This window comes from Schistocerca americana, chromosome X (assembly GCF_021461395.2).
Source record: "Schistocerca americana isolate TAMUIC-IGC-003095 chromosome X, iqSchAmer2.1, whole genome shotgun sequence".
Lineage (NCBI taxonomy): Eukaryota > Metazoa > Arthropoda > Insecta > Orthoptera > Acrididae > Schistocerca > Schistocerca americana.
Genome location: NC_060130.1, coordinates 817,291,425 through 817,312,009, shown reverse-complemented (window position 1 = coordinate 817,312,009; position 20,585 = coordinate 817,291,425). Strand labels below are relative to the sequence as shown.

The window sequence follows — 20,585 nt, the reverse complement described above, 5'->3', positions numbered from 1 at the left end:
CAAATGTGGTAAGTTGGAAATTTCCAAGTACTTTCACCTCATCTGTTTGTTTGTTTTAGATTTAAAAAAAAAAAAAAAAATCAGAAATGTTACCCAAGCATTTGGGAGTTTCCACTTTTCATATCTGTGGAGAATATGAGCGAGCATCCCTGTGGACCTGTTCTGTTAGGAAACTGAAAATATAATGCAGAATCTTAAAAATTGTGCTCACCTTCTCTCAGTAGACAGCAGCAATATAGTGCTGCTATGCTATGTGTGGGATTTAAGGAAGGCCCATAATGGAGTACTCATTACACTCATTCATTTATTTTTAACCTGACTATATGCATGTACATGGGAAATCAATGTAAAACATCACATATCTTTTCACAACATATAGCATTGCTGAACACAGTACCACAACAAGTATTGGTATTTTATGTGAAACAGGGGTTTAAGTGTTTAATAATATCAATTTGTGTGGACAGATGACTATGCCCTGGCAAGTATTTGCACTTAAAAAGCTGAGGTACTCACAAGCACTTGCCTTGTTAGCTTCTTTTTCTTTAATCAGACCACACAAGTATACAACACTTGATTAATACACATTACTACACAATGTCCATTTAATAACAAGGAAGAATTTTTACAACAGTAATTAAAATAATATCTTACACAACTATATAATACCATGATAACCTCTCCATCAGAAAAAAGTCTGTACAATTACTAATATTCTACTGGCAGTCCACCAACATGCAATCTGTCACCATCCACAGCCACAATAACCACTGATTAATAATTACTCACTTCCATCACATGATATCCAGCTCACCTACTTGCCTCTGATTTGCAGCATTAGGCATTTACTCTAGCTTACAGATTCTGCATGTTAATTTATTCCCTGATAGATAAAGTAACAGCATTTGAACTAATTCATTTCTTCTGGTGAATTTAAATCTCTTTTCTTTTTTGATAAGCCATTATTCTGTCTACTTTGTTTTCATATTATGGCTTCACAGTTACATATTTCAAATACAAATCTATCTTACTCCCATTTGCTGGCAAATAATTTTAACTGCATATTTGCAAATTAAAACTACAGTATTCTTCTGTCCTCCATTCATCTTAATATTGAAAGGCTGCAATTATTAATAGTAATGGAGGTCACATACTTGAAAGAGGTAGTACACATGTTTAGTTGTACTACATGGAGCTTTATACTAGTGTTGCAATAATTTAATAAAAAAGAACACAAGGATATGTCTCACACAGTTTCCACTACTATGAACAGGCAGCATTAAAATATTTACACAAAATGAGAAGTATCATTACATAATCAACAACAAAAAAATCATGAACCAGCAATTCCATAACCAAGAAACTACTGCACTAATAACTTAATGGAATGAAATATCCACATTTATGCATAAACATATTTAGTCAGCAAACTTGCGATTCGGGTTACGGCCAAACAGTGCACCTCTTATCTCAGGAATAAGCTGTTGTGCAATTAGTTCTAGCCGTGCTTCCAAAGTATTAACAATTTTAATTCTGCTTTTCTGTGCTAGCAGCTCTATTCCACCAGTAACTTCTGGGTTCAAGAAGGATTCTGTGTCCACTTTTATTGATATATCCTTCCCACCAGTAATTTCTTTGTACTTCTGTGTAATAGCTGGCAAGATGCTATCAACAATACGTTGATCAACCTCACGTGTCCTTACAGTGACATTTGGTTCCAAAAGCTGCAAAAACAGTGAATGGTCAGTATCATAATGACAACAAAACACACAAGAATCATGACATGTAATTACATTTGCTATAAAGCATTTATTGCTAAATAATTAAAAGAAAACAATTATTTAAAAGAGGAAATAAAATAGTTAAACACTACATTTGTAACGTGCATCAAATAAACTAAATACCAATTTTCCCCAATTTTATTGCAACTGAGTGACTTTGCTGTGATTGGTTTTACTACATAACTAACACAAAATGGAAATTCATCTGGTTAGAATGTTCATTGTTTTGTATAATGGAATTTATTTATGAGGCTTATGAAAATTAAACTACAATTTGAGTATTTCATTACACTCTACAATATTCACTTTAAATGCTTAAAAATCTTGCATCCTCTCACAACTTTTCACAAAAAGAGGTATCCATTTTACATTTCTATACGATAAAGTTGTGTTGCCACCTACATGGGATATTACAAAATTGAGGCAAAAAGGCTCCTAAAGTTCAACCAAATTTGTTCAATACAATATCAATTTCTGTCCTTGGGTGACTGACAGTCTCACATGTTATACTAATATATGTACCTTCCCACTCTTCCACTCTCAAATCTGCCACTGTGTAAGTTATTCTACAACTAAAAACTACAGCAATTGACTTTTTCATCAACACTACATCTCTTGCACGTTTTCATGTGGTAAGCAAACATTTTATCTACCTTTGCATTAAACGTCACGTAGTGCCGTCATCTCCCCCCCCCCCCCCCCCTGCATTTTTTGTAGTTCGTGGTTGGGAGTAATATGGGGCTAAACTACAAGGTCATCAGACCCTTGGCCAAGCGTTCATTTGTCCAGAGGTGATGTCCACCAGGAATGTGCTCTGATGAGGAAAGTACATGGGAGTGGTAAAAGAGAGGCACTAAAAGCAATACTGATGCCAGAGCTGAAAAATAATTTACAGAGAAATAAAAGTATGGTCTAGAGTGAACAAGTGGGCTCCCAGGGCTCAGCCATGCTGAGAGAAACCCCACCCGCATCCGACCCCCGTCAACCTGATTGATGGAGTAATTGATTAATTGAGGGGGGTTATGGGACTAAACGGTGAGGTCACCAGTTCTGCAATTCCAAAGTTACACACAGAAGAGAGGGGTCCCGCTAAAAATGGACAGATCCAATCAGAAGAGCCAAACTACAAAAAAGAGGAAGTTAAAACACACCAGAGAGAAGGTATAAAAGGGTAACACAAATCTAAAACTGGGAAAACAGAGGGATAAAACAGCAGTCTTTGCAAGGGGGAGTGGTCATGGATCCCAGACCGGGAAAATGTGTAGAGAGGCCCCAATCACAACCACCCTGCCCTTCTACAGGAGTAAAGCAAAACCCTGTCTGAAAATATAAACCACTTTCATGGAGGAAATTGAGGACCAGTTCAACCATCCAAGAATCATCTGCTAATATTCAATTCAAGGAATCTTTAACACTACACTTAGTATGAAGGACCAAGAGAAGGGGACATTCCACCAATATATGGGATGCTGTCAGTCTGGCTCCGCAACCACACTGTGGGCATGTTTGCTGCTCAGGAAGAAACAATGAATGAGCTGGGTATGACCAATGTATAGATGGCACAAAACGTTGGACTCCTTCCAACAGGAGTGGAAGGAAGAGTGCCAAACTGCCATAGGCTCCTTGATTGTTTGGAGTTTATTACTATGAGCAGTAGTGTACCAGATGTCATTCCACTTTTGGGTAAAGAGAGATTTGATGTAGGTTGGTTGGTTTGTGGGATTGAAGGGACCAGACTACTAGGGCCATCGGTCCCTTTTTCCACAAACTTGAAACACCCACAAAGAATAAAAAACAAACAACGGAGATGACAAGAGATGACACAGGTCAAGAAAGACACAGACAGAGACCAGAAAAAAGGAATTAAAATCACACCGAGTGTGACAGTAGTTGGCCGACCATAGAAACAAGAAAGGAAAAGCCAACCCCAAGAAACACACTAAAAACCCCAGTCTAAAATCGTAGGCCAAAGGCCATGCTCAACACAAAAAAAGGACAAACACTTAGATCAAGCGATAAAAACACCCTGCATGAATAAAACTCAAAACTAAATCTGCCATCGCAGCATCATCTGATAAAAGTGCAGGAAGCGTATCAGGCAGTGCAAACATCTGCCTGAGCAGAGTTAAATGCGGGCAGTCCAACAAGATGTGGACCACCGTCAAAGCTGACCTGCAGCGACAAAGGTGGGTCCTCGTGGCGCAATAAATAGCTGTGTGTTATCCAGGTGTGGGCAATGCGCAGCCAGCAGAGGACAACAGAGTCCTTGCAAGAGACCCGCAAGGAGGAGCGCCATGCACCGATAGCCTCCTTGATGGCCCGAAGTTTGTTGGGTGAAGGAAGGGTGCGCCATTCTTCACCCCAAGTGCGAAGTACCTTCTGCCACAAAACTGACCTGAAGCCACTCTCTGAAAGGCCAATCTCCAAGGCTGGTGCACCGACAGCCTGTTTGGCCATCATGTCAACATGTTTTTTCCCGGGATGCTGACATGACCTGAGGTCCACACAAAGACCACAGAGTGGCCGCAACGGGTAAGAGTATGGAGGGACTCCTGGATAGCTATCACCAGTCAGCGAGCGAGGGAAACGCTGGTTGATAGCTCGTAAACCGCTCAGGGAGTCACTACACAACGAAGGACTCACCCGAGCAGGAGCGGATATACTCCAGGGTGCAAGACACGGCGACCAGCTCGACAGTGAAAACACTGCAGCTAGCCGGCAATGAGTGTTGTTCATAATTATCCCCTAGAGTAAGAGCATAACCGACATGACCAGCAACCATCGAACCATCAGTATAAACAACGTCAGAGCCTTGAAACGTGGCAAGGATTGAAAGAAAGCGGCGGCGGCGTAGGGCCTCAGGAGGGACTGAGTCCTTCAGGCCCTGTGCCAAATCAAGCCAAAGGCATGGGCGGGGCACATACCATGGGGGTATATGCAGAGGGACCCAGAAAAAAGAGGCGGAAGAGGGAAAAACTCAAGCCCAGAGAGAATAGCTCAATGTGTATCACAATCATACACCCTAACCAGGGCCGCCGTTCCAGAAGATGGACGACCGACTGAGGAAAAAGGGGACGATAACTGGGATGCCCGGGCAAGCTACAAACATATATAGCATAAGCGGCCAGTAATCACTGGCACCGGAACTGCAATGGAGGGACACCTGCCTTCACAAGTATGCTGTTGACGGGGCTTGTACGGAAAGCTCCAGTGGCGAGTCGGATCCTGCTGTGAAGGATGGGGTCCAGCAACCGCAATGCAGAAGGCTCCCATAATCTAGATGGGACTGAATTAATGCCTGGTATAGCCGTAGAAGGGCAGACCGATCGACACCCCAGCTGGTGTGACTCAAGCAACGATGAGCGTTAAGATGCTGCCAGTAAGTCTGTTTAAGCTGCCGAATATGAGAGAGCCAAGTCAACCAGTTATCAAAAACCAATCCCAAAAACTGATGCGTCTCCACTACAGCAAGAGGTTCGCTGTCAAGATAAAGCCGTGGCTCAGGGTAAACAGTGCGATGCCGGCAGAAACGCATAACGCAGGTCTTGGCAGCCGAAAGCTGGAAGCCATGCGTTACGTCCCAAGACTGCACCTTGCAGATAGCGCCCTGCAGCTGCCGTTCAGCAGCTGCAATGCTAGTGGATCTAAAGTATAGGCAGAAGTCGTCAGCATACAAGGAAGCTGAGACAGACGTTCCCACCGCTGCAGCAAGCCCATTAATTGCAATTAAAGAGGCAGACACTTAAGGCAGAGTCTTGAGGTACCCCATTCTCCTGAACATGGGAGGAACTATGGGAGGCTGCAACTTGCAGACGGAAGGAACGAAGCGACAGAAAATCGGGAGCGGACCCCGAAGACCCCAACCATGAAGCAAAGATAGGATGTGATGCCGCCATGTCATATTGTATGCCTTCCGCATGTCAAAAAAAGACTGCGACCAGATGCTGACAGCGGGCAAAGGCCATACGGATGGCAGACTCCAAGCACAGCAGATTACCAGCGGCAGAACGACCCTTACAGAACCCAACCTCCGACAGAGCCAGAAGGCCCTGAGACTCAAGTAGCCAACTCAACCTCCAGCTCACCATTAATTCGAGCAACTTGCAAAGAACATTGGTGAGGCTAATGGGGTGGTAGCTGTCCACCTCCAGTGGGTTCTTGCCAAGTTTCAACACGGGGGTTACGATGCTTTCCCGCCATTGTGACGGGAACTCACCCTCAACCCAGATACGGTTGAAGAGGTGTTTGAGCATCTGACAGTGGATGCGATCTGGCCTGGGAGCCAGTTCATTCCCTGGGATGCTCACATGACTTGGGACCCAGAGAAGGTAAACTGAGCAGGCAGTACGGCCAAGGGCACAGAGAAGGTCATGGATAGCAGAGACCAAAGGGTGATGAGAGTAGCATCATTTGATAGCCTGCAGACTGCTCATTGAGTTAGTACATATGAAAACACTGTGGTGGGAGGCCTGAGGTACAAAATGCAAGACCCTGTTGATGACTAGTAGCCCTGCTGTGAACACACTACACGATCCCGGCAACAAACGGTGTTCAAAGCAAGTAGGAGACTTAAAAGCATATCCTGCCTTGTATATTGTCTGAGAAACATCAGTGTAGAAGGTGGTGGCACCCTGGAACTCTGCACGGATGGAACATACAAGATGTCAGAAAGCCATAGGGGTGACAGATACCTTAGAACCCTGAAATAGATCAGTCCTAATTTGTGGTCTAGGAACCATTCAAGCTGGTATATGGGAGGGAATACATGGTGCACATGCCAGTGAGTGGAAATGGAGATCCAACAGAGGGAAGTGAGACGCATCCCAACTGGCAATCCTAACTGCAGGCAGTGATCAGAAGCAAGACATCCCTCATTCGCAAAGAGGGCAGGGTACACAGGATGGTCAGGGAAATGACTAGTGGCAACTACATAAGAAACCAGGAGTTGACTGTCGTATTTGTAGATCCAGAATCCCCACTTCTGTGAGGAGACTGCCAAGGTCAAATATTTTCAGAGTGGAAGGAGCCGCTGAGCCGTAAACCTGACTACCATAATCTAGTCTGGAGAAGACCAGAGTGCAGTAAAGATGGGGAAGAGTAGCACGGTCTGCGCCCCAAGATGTGTCGGCCAGGAGGTGGAGAGCATTAAGCTTCCTCATACACAGGCTTCAGGTGGTGAACATGGGGGCAGGCATGTCAGCTTTTCATCAAAATCAAGGCCCAAGAAATGGAAATGTGCTGCAACATTGAGGAGCCGGGCGCCTAAATAGAGTTCTGGATTGGGGTGGTCTGTAGGTCAACGACAAAAATGCATAACACGTGTTTTGGAGGGAGAAAACTGGAAGCCATGGGAGACTGCCCACACAGAGGCCTGTCGGATGGCAACGAAATCTGTGCTCAGCAGATGCAACTGAGTGGGAGCTGCACCAGATGCAAAAATCTTAGACAACGCTGGGGTAACCACAAGCCCAACATAGGTTACAAGCCCATCAACACTTATGAGGAAGAGTGTAACACTTAACACAGAGCCCTGTGGGATATCGTTCTCCTGAACCAGACAGGGTGCTGAGTGAAGTGCCAACTCGAACCTGGAAGAGCCGGTGCATAAAAATTCACGGATAAAAATCTGAAGGGGGCTGCGAAAACCCCAGTCACGGAGGGTCACTGAAATGTGAGGATGCCAAGCTGTGCCATATGGTTTATGTAGGTCCCTGTCAACCTGAATAAGAGAAAAAGTAATGAAGGCCTTCTAGTGAAGATAAGTAGAGCAGTAAAAGGGAGACGACTAAAAATGTAATGGACATCAGTTGGACTGCCAATAATAGAACAAAATGTAAGAGAGAATTAAGGCAGCACACAGGCTTCCGCTGGGGCTCTCCGTGTGAGGAAGGGGACAGGCTCTCCCACAGCTGTCCCATCCCCTGTCAGTCATAGACAAAGCATTGAAGAGGAGGATAGAGCCCACTAATCAACATAGTACTACTCCAAAAATGGGAAACAGGGTTCAGCAGAAAGACACAAATTGCCTAAATGAAGTTAAAACAAGAGGGGAGGACGGATGGCAGAGGCAGCAGGCAGAGGAGGCCAGGCAGTGTTGTATGCCTTATGTAGATCAAAAAATACTTCAGTGCTGGTGTTTAAAAAAGCCTGTCTGACTGCTCTTTCTAGCAAAATGAGATGGTCAATAGTGAATTGTCCCTTCCGGAAACCATGCTAATACTGGGACAGCAGACCCCAAGATTCAAGAACTCACATAACTGGAGGGCAACTACCCATCCAAGCACAATGCAGAGCATGTTGGGAAGGCTAAATGGCCAGCTTAAGAATCACAATTATGATTCTATCTCCCCATAGAGAGCATAAGACACCATCAAGCCAAATACAATTGAAGACCCTGAAGAGATGGAGCCATTGAGTACTGTATTATCTGATTGTGAATGGGGTCAGGGCCTGGAGCCATAGTGTGAGGCAAAGCAAGAGCCTGTTGCAATTCCCTGTTGGCAAATGATTCATTATATAATTTGTCATGCTGAGAGATGAAGAAAGAGGGGGGCCTTCAATTTGTCCCTTACACATCCAGCAGGCAGCAGTGTATGAAGAGAACAATGATGTCGCAAAGTGTTCAGTAAGAGCTGCTGCATCAGTACAGAGACACAATGGTCGTTGGCAGGAACCATGATGCCCCAGGAACTCTGACATCTACTCCTTAGCAGGCGTGGGAAGCTAACAGCTCAGGCATCAGAAGTAGGATCCCTGTTTTGTCAGGGATTTGACTGAATGGGTATATAATGACCCCACCATGTCAGATTGGCTACCACATTGGATTTGAAGTCCATATAATAGCCTAAACAGGTACTGTGCACAGATGATCTTTAATACTGTATATAGTAGGTGCTATTTGAGGTGGTGTTCCCAGTTGGTTCACACTAAACAAAATATTTGGAAAATGATCAAACCCAGGTCTCAAAAATTACTTCAGCAAAAAGATGGACAAATGAATATTCTGAGAAAGGAAGTCAGAACCTAGGGAACAGCAGGTTCAACATTAAAGACTGCCACCATGAGGAAGAGTAAGAGAATTAAGGACAGTGAGATTGCAACACAAGAAAGGTAGGTGCTGCAGTATCCTGGAGCCCCTTGCTCACCTCACACATATTTACAAGAGTCACAAGCCTACAGTGGGGTTTTGTAGTTTAAGTATGATACATGTACACAATATATACAATATGCATCAAAATACTTGTGGGAGATTTGTCCATTATCTAATATAGGTTCTCTGATTTTGTTTTGCAGTTTTATGTCATGACAAAATGCACTAAATATGGTGTGAACATAAATGTTACGTTATGCTACAGACCAATATGTTACTACACCCTTTTTGACACTCACATTTGATGGTGTTGCAAACCACAACCAAAGTAGCACCTCCAATCTAATCTAGACCTCGAGCTACAATGCTGTTTTCACTGTCATAGGAGGAGGTGGAGGGGGGGGGGGGGGAGAAATTTTTTGCATACATGCAACCCGCCCCTCCCAAACACACACACACACACACACACACACACACACACACACACACACACACACCAGGGTAGACTGGGCCGGGTTTTATTGGGGGGGGGGGGGGGGAGGGGGGTAGGGGGTGGAGAGTAGATTGATATGCCAATCATTATACAAACCTTAAAAATTTCCACCTTAAAAACTTATAGTTCAATATCACTTTTACAATGTACCTCTACACTTCTCCCCAACCAAGGAAATTTTTAAGCAAGTAACCCCATTCAGAGCTGTTCTCTCTCACCACAATATGAGAGTTACTTTTGAAATGTCAAAAAAAAATGTGTATTTTATATGACTTATGTCCCAGTAAAAGTTGGTGTCCCACCAGGAAACCATGTATTTGAAGCCAATGTTCTCTCCAATGTTCCAATAACCATGTGTTTATTTTGGAGAAATTAGTATTGGATTGTTACTTTTGCTCCAGTGAACCGTCAGAAACTACAAAGTGGAACACACAGCACGGATGCTACAGCTAGTAATATTCCGAAAGAAAATGTTCCAAGATTGAACCAAGCCTGCACTCTAGCATCGTTTGTCAGTTATATTTCAGTGCAGCCATTAACGCTTTAAGAATTACTTTACTGTTATACATGCTTAAATAACTGGTGGAAGAAGAAAAGAAGTGGAGTTAGCTGAACAAGGAGAGTTAATTAGCTGATAGATATTTTAATAAATTTACAAGTCTCCATGTTGATTTTATATTAACTTATCCATCTACTTTTTGTTCTCTCTCCAATTGAACATGCCCTTGTTTACTTTTTTATACACAGTATATTATTTACTCTTATTTTTGGAGAATAAACACCAAATCTGAGGCATCTGTGGAAATGAAATTAGCCCAAGACTTTTAATATTTGCTACTTCATTATTGTACAGAAGTCTTAAAAATTCACAACCTGCAGTCCATGCAATGTTTTTCTCAGGATGTGATTTACTTAAATTTCTATGTTCAACACTGTGAATTCCACACCACATTCAATATGTGCAGTGAAGATTAATGAAATTGTTTCATTGCCAACAACATTATATATTAATGAAACATAGCTGGTGAAAACCTCAATTACACAGCATTTTTGCTGCATAAAAGTGTCACATGAACATTAAGAGAGGACTGTCAGATTTTCAATGCAAAACCAGATTTTACTCTCTCCTCTGTCAACTTCATTTTACCATTCATATTTTATGTATTTTGGCCGTGATAAGTTGACGATTCGCATGGTGTCTGTCGCCAACAATAGGAGGTGTGCCTTATCCGCACATCGGCACTGCCGAGGGGAGAGAAGCAATGAGGGGAAGGCACCATCAACTCCTTCCTGCAGTGTTTGTATCATTACTCGTGTGTTGTTCTCCAGGGGATTATTCTAACCACCTCGGTTGTGTTACATGAAAGCAGACATGACACATGGAAATTTTGACAGCACTTTGAGACAAATATCTTCCAAGCAGTGCCTATTTTCTCTGCTCTTGGTAGCACCAGTGAAAATTGTTAGCTTATTGTGATCAAACTGCATGCAACACCTCATATTTGACAGTATTTAAATCCCAGTCCAACAAATTAGAATGAAATTTGAACAGATACTTACATTTACAATTATTTTTTCACATTTACAGTTATTCCATTATTGGTTCGTTAATAAACTTTAAGCACACCAAAGAACAAGTTACAAAGTAATACAGTCATACCTGCAGGAGTCCTTGCATTATTAACTGGTGGAGAACGTGGCTGTATCGAGACTGATCCTTTGTGATCTCTCCCAGTCTCTTTCTCGCGTCTTCAAGTACACTGCGCACATGATCTTCACGAACTTTCAGAGCTTTCAAACGTGCCTGGTTTAGCATGTTTGATGACTGACTGCAAGAAAATTTCTTTGGTTAATTCAACATTCCATTCAAAGAAATAAATCCTTACAATTACAAAGCATATCAATACACTATTTATGTAGGGAAGTACAATGTAATTTTAATCCATTATCATTTCATTAATTTAACATATTACGAAATATATACAACTGAGTCCCTGGTGCTGCCTAGCATGTATTTACTCCAGTCTTCTATTATTCTCTCTCTTCCTCCTCCTCCTCCTCACTTTCTGTCCACCCCCCCCCCCCCAAATTCTTCCATCCCCCTACTATGTGTCTATGTGTCTTTATTCATCCTCACTCCCCCCACCCCTCCCCTTAACTCCGTCCATCTCCTCCTCTTCCCAGTCTCTCAACTTTCCCTCTCCCCCTCTAAGTTCACTTCCTCTGTGTCCATCTCCTCCCTCCCCTTTCTCTCGTCATGTTGCCACCACCATCCCAATAGGTCGTTGGTTTTTAATGCCACAGTACTTCTTTCCAGACAGTAAGTAATATGAGCACCAAGTCTGGTTGAAATTGATCAAGTGGTTTAAGAGATGTCGAACATACATACGTAATGCACTTTTACGCTGAGGTGACAAACGTCATGGGATAGCGATATGCACAGATACATATTCCGGTAGTATTGTGCACACCAGTTAAAAAATGGCAGTGCATTGTTCTTGGGTGATTGTTGCGAAATGGTTTCCGAAATGATTATGGCCGTATGACAGGAATTAACAGACTTTGAAGAAAGAGTGGTAGTTGGAGCTAGATGCACAGGACATGCCATTTCAGAAATCATTAGGGAATATATATTCTCTGATCCACAGAGTCCAGAGTATGCTGAGAATATCAAATTTCAGGCATTACCTCTCACCATGTACAATGCAGTGGTCAACAGCTTTACTTAACAACTGAGACCAGCAGCGTTTTCATTGTGTCATCACTGCCAACCGGTAAGTGACACTGCATGAAATAACCACAGAAATCAATGTGGGACATACAACCAATGTATCCGTTAGGACAGTGCGTCAAAATGGCATTAATGAGCTACAGCAGCAGATGGTCGACCTGAGTGCTTTTGCTAACAGCACAAAATCACATGCAGCACCTCTCCTGGGCTCATGACAATATAGGTTGAACCCAAGACAACTGGAAAACCACGACCTCGTCAGATGAGTCCCAGTTTCAGTGGGTAAGAATCATGGTAGGGTTCAAGTGTGGTACAGACTCCATAAAGGCGTGGACTCGTGTTAACAAGGCACTGAGCAAGCTGGTGGTAGCTCCATAATGCTGTGGGCTGTATTTACATGGAATGGACTGGATTGTGTGGTCCAACTGAACTGATCGTTGACTGCAAATAGTTATGTTTGGCTACCTGGAGAATATTTGCAGCCATTTGCAGACTTCATGTTCCCAAACAATGACGGAACTTCTAAGGATGACAATGTGCCATGTCACCAGGCCACAACTGTTCGCGACTGGTTTCAAGAACATTCTGCACAATTCGAACGAATGGTTTGGCGACACCAATCACCCAACATAGATCCCATTAAACATTTATGGGACGTAATTGGGAGGTCAGTTTGTGCACAAAATCCTGCACCAGCAGCTCTTTCGCAATTATGGGCTGCTATAGAGGCATCATGGTTCAATATTTCTGCAAGGGACTTCCAGCAATTTGTTGAGTCTGTGCTACATCAAGTTGCTTCACTACAGTGGGTAAAAGGAGGTCTGACATGATATTAGGAGGTATCTTATGATTTTTGTCACCTCAGTGTATAATGTGTATTAATTTGAATGAATAAAAGAAATTATAATTTCATATATTATGGATTGAATTTTAAAACAAATTAGGTGCAACATTGTTGCCGTTGTCAGTAGATGTGATAGGTTTTGCTGGGACCTCATCAGATGGTGTTTTAGTGTCAGGCTGTAGCCACCTAAGACTGGGAACAAAGAAGCAATTTGTGACAACATATTTGTCTGAAACTGAAATATTTGTGTGTTACAGTCCTGTAAAATTTCTTAAACAACTTGTCATCAGGGGTGTTACGTCTAAAATCAAACTTTTGCTGTAATCTAAAAAAGGCATTAATTAACCAATATGAACCAAGTCATATGGTGTTTATTTGTACACCTTTTCCCCCCACATATTCACATACCAAACCCTTCCCAGAGTTTCCATTATCTATTCCATTACTTCCTACTGTGAAATACCTTATGTTAAATAAGCTATATCCCAATCAAATGACTGCTACTTTTGCAGCAAAGCAGTTTAAATGGGTTAGTGTAGTTTTACACTGACCGGCCATTAGTACAGACAAAATGAAGTTTTGAGCTCAACATCTTACAAATGTAATTATACTCACTCGCCAATAACCCTGCTGAATGATGGAACAAGAAATTAGCCGTATCCTATTCAAATATGAATGGTAGATATGGACTTTAAGCCCACTTCTTTGCAAAAAGAAGTCCAGTGTCTTAACCATTCTGACATACAAGAAGAAAGATGATCAAATATCCCATAAACCAGGTCATACAGATGGAGCACAAGATTGGATTATGAAAGGCTGGGGAAGAATATCGGCACTGTTGTTTTTAAAGGAACCATCCCAGCATTTGCTTTAAGTGATTTAGAGAAATCACAGAAAACCTAAAGCTGGATGGCTAGATGCTGATTTTAACCATTGTCCTCCAAGTGAGAGTCCAATGTGCCAATCCCTACACCACCTCATTCAGTCTGACGTAAGGAAAAAAAAAAAAAAAAAAAAAAGACATTTAAACACTACAGGAGGATAATCAGTGTGTTAGGGTCCTTCCACATATTAAAATATATTTACGAAGGTGCTGTGCTCACACAGGAAGTAGTTTTTCTAACAATATGAAATACCTGCTTGAAAGAATGTTTTCTAAAATGTATGTTAACAGTAGCACAAGAATAATCTGTCACACAAATTTCTGTCCAGATGCTATTTACCTGAACAGGCTGTTTGTCCACACATACCCAGTTCTTTGCAACAGGTATATTTTTCCATGTATTGACAAATGACTGAGTTATTCTATGTGAAACTAATTTAATTGTTAACAGCAAAACCACATATATACCAGCTATGACTATTTTACTTATGACATCCTTTTGCGATTTGTACAGAAAAGTAGGGTCATAGTCACATACAGATTTTAGACCAGCAGTTTAGCTACCATGGAGCTACCCTCAACATTGTTATGGGCAACCAAGACGCAAAGAGAATGCTGTAGTGGCTGTAACTAGTGAGATTCTCTCTCTCTCTCTCTCACTCACTCATACTCTTATGGAAGTATGACAAAATGTTCTCAAAACTTCGGCTTACATTTTCTTCTGAAGTTCCACTTGTTTTTCCTTTCTTTCATAATATTCCATTATTTTTAACCGTTGTTGCTGCACCAATCGGCCTTTTTCAATGTTGAACTCCTCTTCAGCTTTAGCATCAATTTCTTCGGCTTTTTCATTTGCCTCCTGCTCGATAAAGGCCATCATGTGCTTGATCTGCAATAGAATATACGTCACATTATGAATAAACGTAATCTAAATTATTTAAAAGATAATTCTAATGAAAAGTATGATTAAATGTGCACGTTTCCAACGAGCACATCGGATAAGTATGCCCGCAAAGAAATAACGACCAAACTTTCATGGTAATAATAACTCTTTCTCTCAGATACGTCTGTGCAATTATTTTCACCTGTTTTTGAACGTCTGCGTCGCTTAAAGCCATGGTTAATTACAATTTTTGTCTGCAAGTACACGAAACAACCAGTGACACAGATCTGTCTGCCACTCCTATCTCCTGAGTCTCGAGACAGATCATATGAGTTACTCGCTAGTCAACTGTTAAACCACATCAGGTTATTGAGTGGATGTTCATAAAATAGAACGAACTGTTTTTTGGTAATATAATTTAAAAAATAATGTATATCATTATTAGAGAGATCAAAAATTGAACGAAATCAAATTACACACATAAATATATACCCACATTTGACTACGACCTGAACGTAGTATTTGGAGCGTACTTCAAATGCAATAATGTATACCTCTACAAATACACGACTTCCAGTAACTTTTTGCAAAAAAATGTATAATTTTGGTTCTAACAATGTTGCATTATCTCAAAATCATAGCTTATCTTTAAGTCGATTCAGAGTACCATAGAGAAAAACTGAGAATTTCGTTTTAACGTTACGTAACATTTATTTTAAATTTGTGCCCTTTTTTAAAATTGTCGTTTTTTATCATTTAAATTCAACAGTAAGTTGGACAAGCGCTGCAGTCACATAATTGAAATCCACGCTCATTTCTGACGCTATCTCGAAACTACTGCGGCCGTCTGCATGCACATTAATTCGATAAATAAAAATTTGCTATTGGAATAACTGCAACCTGCCTTCCTAGTTTAGTTTGAAACTATTATTTTTGACATACTTGTTCGCGCTGAACATTGTAATTTCTGAGGCAAGTCTCGCAACTCAAGTTGAAATCAATTGTTGTTCCCCCAGTTTTCCGACATCCTCAAATTTATTAACTTCAAGCAACGTGAAATAAGAAATTTCTATTATTAGACATACACAAATTTATTTTCGACACAAATAATTTTCGTTGGCCATTCAGCGCTCATGTAGAAAATTTAAGTCACCGTTAAATACAGGAACATTAATCCATCTTAAAAAGCTCATACAAAAGCACCTACCTATAAATAGGACACATGTGCGTCCGCAAAAATTTATCTATGAGGCGGCAAGAACTCGAGAAACTCTACCACTTATTAAAAAAATACGTAGAAGTGCAACTGATTAATTATCTTGGAAAGAAACAAAAAAACTCTGCTTACAAAACTTCACATCACATGTTAATGGATTTATTGAGCTATTTTCATTCCTTCTATTTTTCAGATTTGATTGGCATTATTAAAGTTTAATAAAATCGTTTTTCAAGGCTATATTTTTCGGGTTGTTTGGGTGAAACGTAACATGGGCCTGTGTTCAAAGAGACGAATGTGGGAGACCTCCCAAACCAACTTCAAACTGGCCAGTAGTACAACGGCCTCTTAAAACATCTTCGGACTAAGATGGTTCTTGTCTTCGCATTTTGACACTTTATTGTGCAACCATGAAAACTGGATTGCTGACTTCGTAGTTCTATAACTAGAGCTCGAACTGTGTCTTATTCCACGGAATTTGAGAAGGTCCCGATTCCAAGAGTGGAGAACTTTTCTGCGTTGAAAGTATCATTTTTCCCCTCTATTCTAGCATGAAAAATGGTATTTTTTTTTCTTTTCGGCTGATGCATTTGGGTCCTCAGGCGAAGGGTAATATACCAGTATATTTTGTTAAGTGTGAAACAGCTAAATGTGTTGCAACCTTTGCAATCAGAGATAATGCAATTGATGTATTACTACTATTGTCTGCTATTATAAAAATTACATACTGTCACGTTGTAACCCCACCTCAAGTCCAAATCCAAAGGCAGGGTCGTCACCCCTGTCGAAGCTTCGCGGTTGTCGAGTAGGTCCTCAGTTTCCTTGAATCTCTCACTGTAGATATGGAGAACATGGATGATGTTTCTACTCTTTTGTGTTCTTGATGAAGGGCCATAATCCTCGTCTTCATACGGGTCATCCAACATGCGACAGAGGATACGATATGGCCCAAAGTATCTCACTGGCCGATTCTGGGTGCTACAGTGCTGTCAGTCTTTCTCCTGAGTGTTCAGGGTCCACATGCGAGTCAGCTGCCTTGCTTCTTATATCCTGGTGATGCGGTGTTTCACTTAGCCATCCTGAGTGTCATCCAGTTGAAACAGAAACAGTGTGTCCATTGTCATTTTGGTTTTAGACTGTGAAGCGGAAAGAATGATGTGAAACATGTATTATCTTGCTTCGCTCTGTTGTATGCAAATATCTTGATGGGCAGTGTTGTATCTCTATCTCTCTGTTTATCATCAACGTACAACGAGAGCATATATACCAACATCTTATTACCTGTTGGCGGTAGGTAGTTGTCATCCTGTAGGTGATGCTGCAAAGTCAAATTACTCATGATACTAGCTTTGAGTGGAAAATGTTTCCACGAGATCATCACATAGGGTACTCTGTGCTTCAAAACGATGTCTCCTACAAGGAACTTCACAATTTCCGGAGCTCTGAAGTCAACACATTTTTGGTGATAGTACAGCAGGTGAGATAGTCAGTGCAGACTATTGTCTCATAATCTCCCCACTCGCATATTCCCCTTCCCTACGATTTTTCATCATTAAAAATTATTTTATTAATATCGCGCATAATTCCCTCTCCTGATTCGTTCTTACTGGAACGGTCTTCAAATGACATGACAATGGACAATGTACACAGTGGCACTTGACATAAAAATATTTCCAGTGTCACAACATAATGCAAATTTGAGAAGTGAAGTTGCAGACGTATTTCTAGATCAGTTCATTAAAAATCGCCACAATGTCGAAACATTCAGACTGCACCTCAAAATTTAAATTAAATGTGTTACCTTAAACTGATACAAATGGAGAGAAAGTTGTAGGAAGACATTTCTCCATTGGTCCTAACTCAATATGGGATTGGCGGAGACATGGCTGCAAAGGCAATCTCGAAATTTTTCCATGCGCCTCAAACATGGAAATATCTCGAAATTGATAACTATGTAATTGCTTATGTCAATGAACTTTGGAACGGTGGTTGTGCTGTCTCTTAGGAAATGATTCAGTACAAAGCTCGAGAGATAGCTGCCGCCCTCAACATTGACAGAAAGGATTTTAAAGCAAGCATTGGTTGGGTGATTCGTTTTACGAGATGGTAAAATCTCAGTCTAACAAGGAGAACATCTTTGTGCCAGCGTTTACCTTCAGACTACACAGGAAGGTTGACAGTCTGAGGGAAGGGGACCAAACAGCGAGGTCATTGGTTCCATCGGATTACGGCAGAATGGAGAAGGAAGTCGGGCATGGTGTTCCAAAGGAACCATCCTGGCATTTGCATGAAGCAATTGAGGGGAAATCAATGCCCAGATGCAGGTTTGAGCCGCCATCATTCCAAACGCAAGTCCAGTGCGCTAACCACTGTGCCACCTTGTCCGACAGACTACACATATAAGGTAATCGGGTTCCAATGTTACGTAATACAAGTGCGACAACACTATGACTATTTGCTCTCCCAGGCTCCTAACGCTGATCAGATGTTATGCCGAGCACCAACTGGCTCAAAAAGTGTCCTTGTGAAAATGACGAGAGCGGAGAAACTAAGATGCACAGTGATGTTGTGCATTACAGCAGACAGCATTGAACCTCCACTGTATGCCACCTTTAAAAGGAAGATATTACCAAAGGAGACTACCCCACATAGAATTCACTGACAAGTTCAGGAAATGGGCTAGATGACAGCAGTTTTGATGGTGGATTGGTTCGAGGAAGTCTGAGGAAGACAACCAAGTGCATTATTACAAACAAAGTCCCTTATTGTCCAAGACAGTTTCCAGGGTCACCATGTGGAAGCTGTGAAGGAGAAAATGAAATGGAGGTAGTCCCATCCTGTCATTATCCCTGGAGGTTTAAGGGTCCATTCTTCCACCTTTAGATGTAAGTGTCAACAAACCTTTCAAAAATAGTGACGATGTGCACGTGGATATTTCATGGACGGGACAAAATTAGAGTCGATATTGTTAGGAAGAGTTTTAAAATAAACTGGAATTTCTTTTGCCATTGACAGTTCCAGAAGCAACGTGTTGTGGAAAGGTGAAAATGAAGAAGAAGTGTGAGCTGAACCTCAAACTAGAGGTGGTAGAGATGAAAGCGAGATGTAGAATAGTGAGAGAAAAGAAACGATGAAATAATGCATTGCTGCTCTTCATTGTGGGCATAATGAAAGCATGGTATGAATCCAATTCTTTTGTGTTAATTGAAAATAAGTACCTGTACCTACCACTTTTTTCACAAATTATCGTAAATATAACTGTTACCTACATAATACATTGTTTCCCTTCCTTCCTGATTTCCTAGATGCATCACTCTCCTGCTTGCATAATTTCTTCCCTAGGGTTTTCAAGAAAATTTTTCCAGAAAAAGGGGGGAGGGGGGGGGGGGGGGGGAAATTATGTGATAAAATGTGGTATCAATAGATTTCTGTTTATCGACTGTAGACCTCCGCAAGAGATAGATTCCAATGCAGTAGATGGAGCTGTTGCAGGCAGAACTGGTACCCTGAGGTAATTGTAGCACATACTCCTGTTGTTGGCATTTCTTACAGTGGCTCACATAGTGTCTAACAGATCGGTAGATATCTGGCCAGTAATACCTGCACCTGATTCTGTCTATAGTCATAACGAATCACAGGACCAGATGTTGGAGCATTGTGAAAATATGTCAGGATAGCTGATCATAGATGAGTTGGGATAACAAGCAACCAATTCTGCCACATTAAATCATAATTCGTATTATGCAACATTCTGTTTACTAATAGGAATTCTCCATTGGTCAGTTCTTCCTTCTTCAAGGCTTCTATGGTATTCAGCAGTGATGGATCTTCCTTTTGTACAGAAGCAATGTTATTTAATGCAACGATGACTAAGTTTTCATCTATGCTGCCATGTTTCACCAAACGACTGTGGAAAGGCTTTTGTTTGCGTCCACATATGTATATCACTGTGATGCCATACTTGCAGCTGTACCTAACAGTTTTCTGCTGATGAGTTGCTCTTCTAAACAGCATCCCATATTTGCAGACCAGCTACAGCTTTACCTGTGGTTACTTGTTCTTGAGGTAAGATACTTGGGCTATGCACAGCTCTGTCTAAAAAGAAAAGCTCGATGTAGTCATTGAGTCAGTGATGTTTGGGATCACTGCGTAGAGTAGAGCTGCGTCCATCTGCTTTCATGTCCCATGGCTAATTTGCTGCTATAATAACCTGTAGCTGTGATCCTGTGGTCAAATAGCATATGCATTGGCTAGAACTGCGAGTTAATAAAATACACAGAAATACAAAATAAAAATTAAATGAATAATTTAATAACAAGAGTTCTATTCTAACATCTGTAATTAATGTAGATGAAAAATAATTATTTTGAATAATGTTTATAATGTTTATTTAAGACAGGAACTCCCCAGTTAATGGGAAGTGGTCATACGATATTTATTTAAAATACAGACAGAAAATGCCCGTATCAAATGCAGTACAGTTACACTGATAGCATTGCGAGAATGGTAGTAAAATAACCAAACTAAATTGTAATCAAAGATACGTGAAAACTAAGCTCATTTTTTCAATCACAATACATGAAATATTCTCCAGCTCAAAACAAGTCAGAGTTTAACATGAAGATCTACAAATTATCACATGCAGTACAAAGAATAGTATCTCT

The 20,585-nt window shown here is 41.2% G+C and overlaps 1 protein-coding gene across 1 annotated transcript; it reads right to left on the bottom strand.

Annotated features, from left to right (window-relative positions):
• Window positions 1–284: 284 nt before the first annotated feature.
• On the bottom strand, window positions 285–15,038 carry LOC124555194 (V-type proton ATPase subunit E). The gene is made up of 4 exons (XM_047129038.1): window positions 14,908–15,038; window positions 14,536–14,711; window positions 11,025–11,193; window positions 285–1,724 (listed from the first exon to the last, which is right to left on the bottom strand). The coding sequence occupies exons 1-4, from the start codon at window positions 14,938–14,940 to the stop codon at window positions 1,419–1,421; spliced, it is 684 nt and encodes a 227-aa protein (XP_046984994.1). The 5' UTR covers window positions 14,941–15,038; the 3' UTR covers window positions 285–1,418.
• Window positions 15,039–20,585: the final 5,547 nt, after the last annotated feature.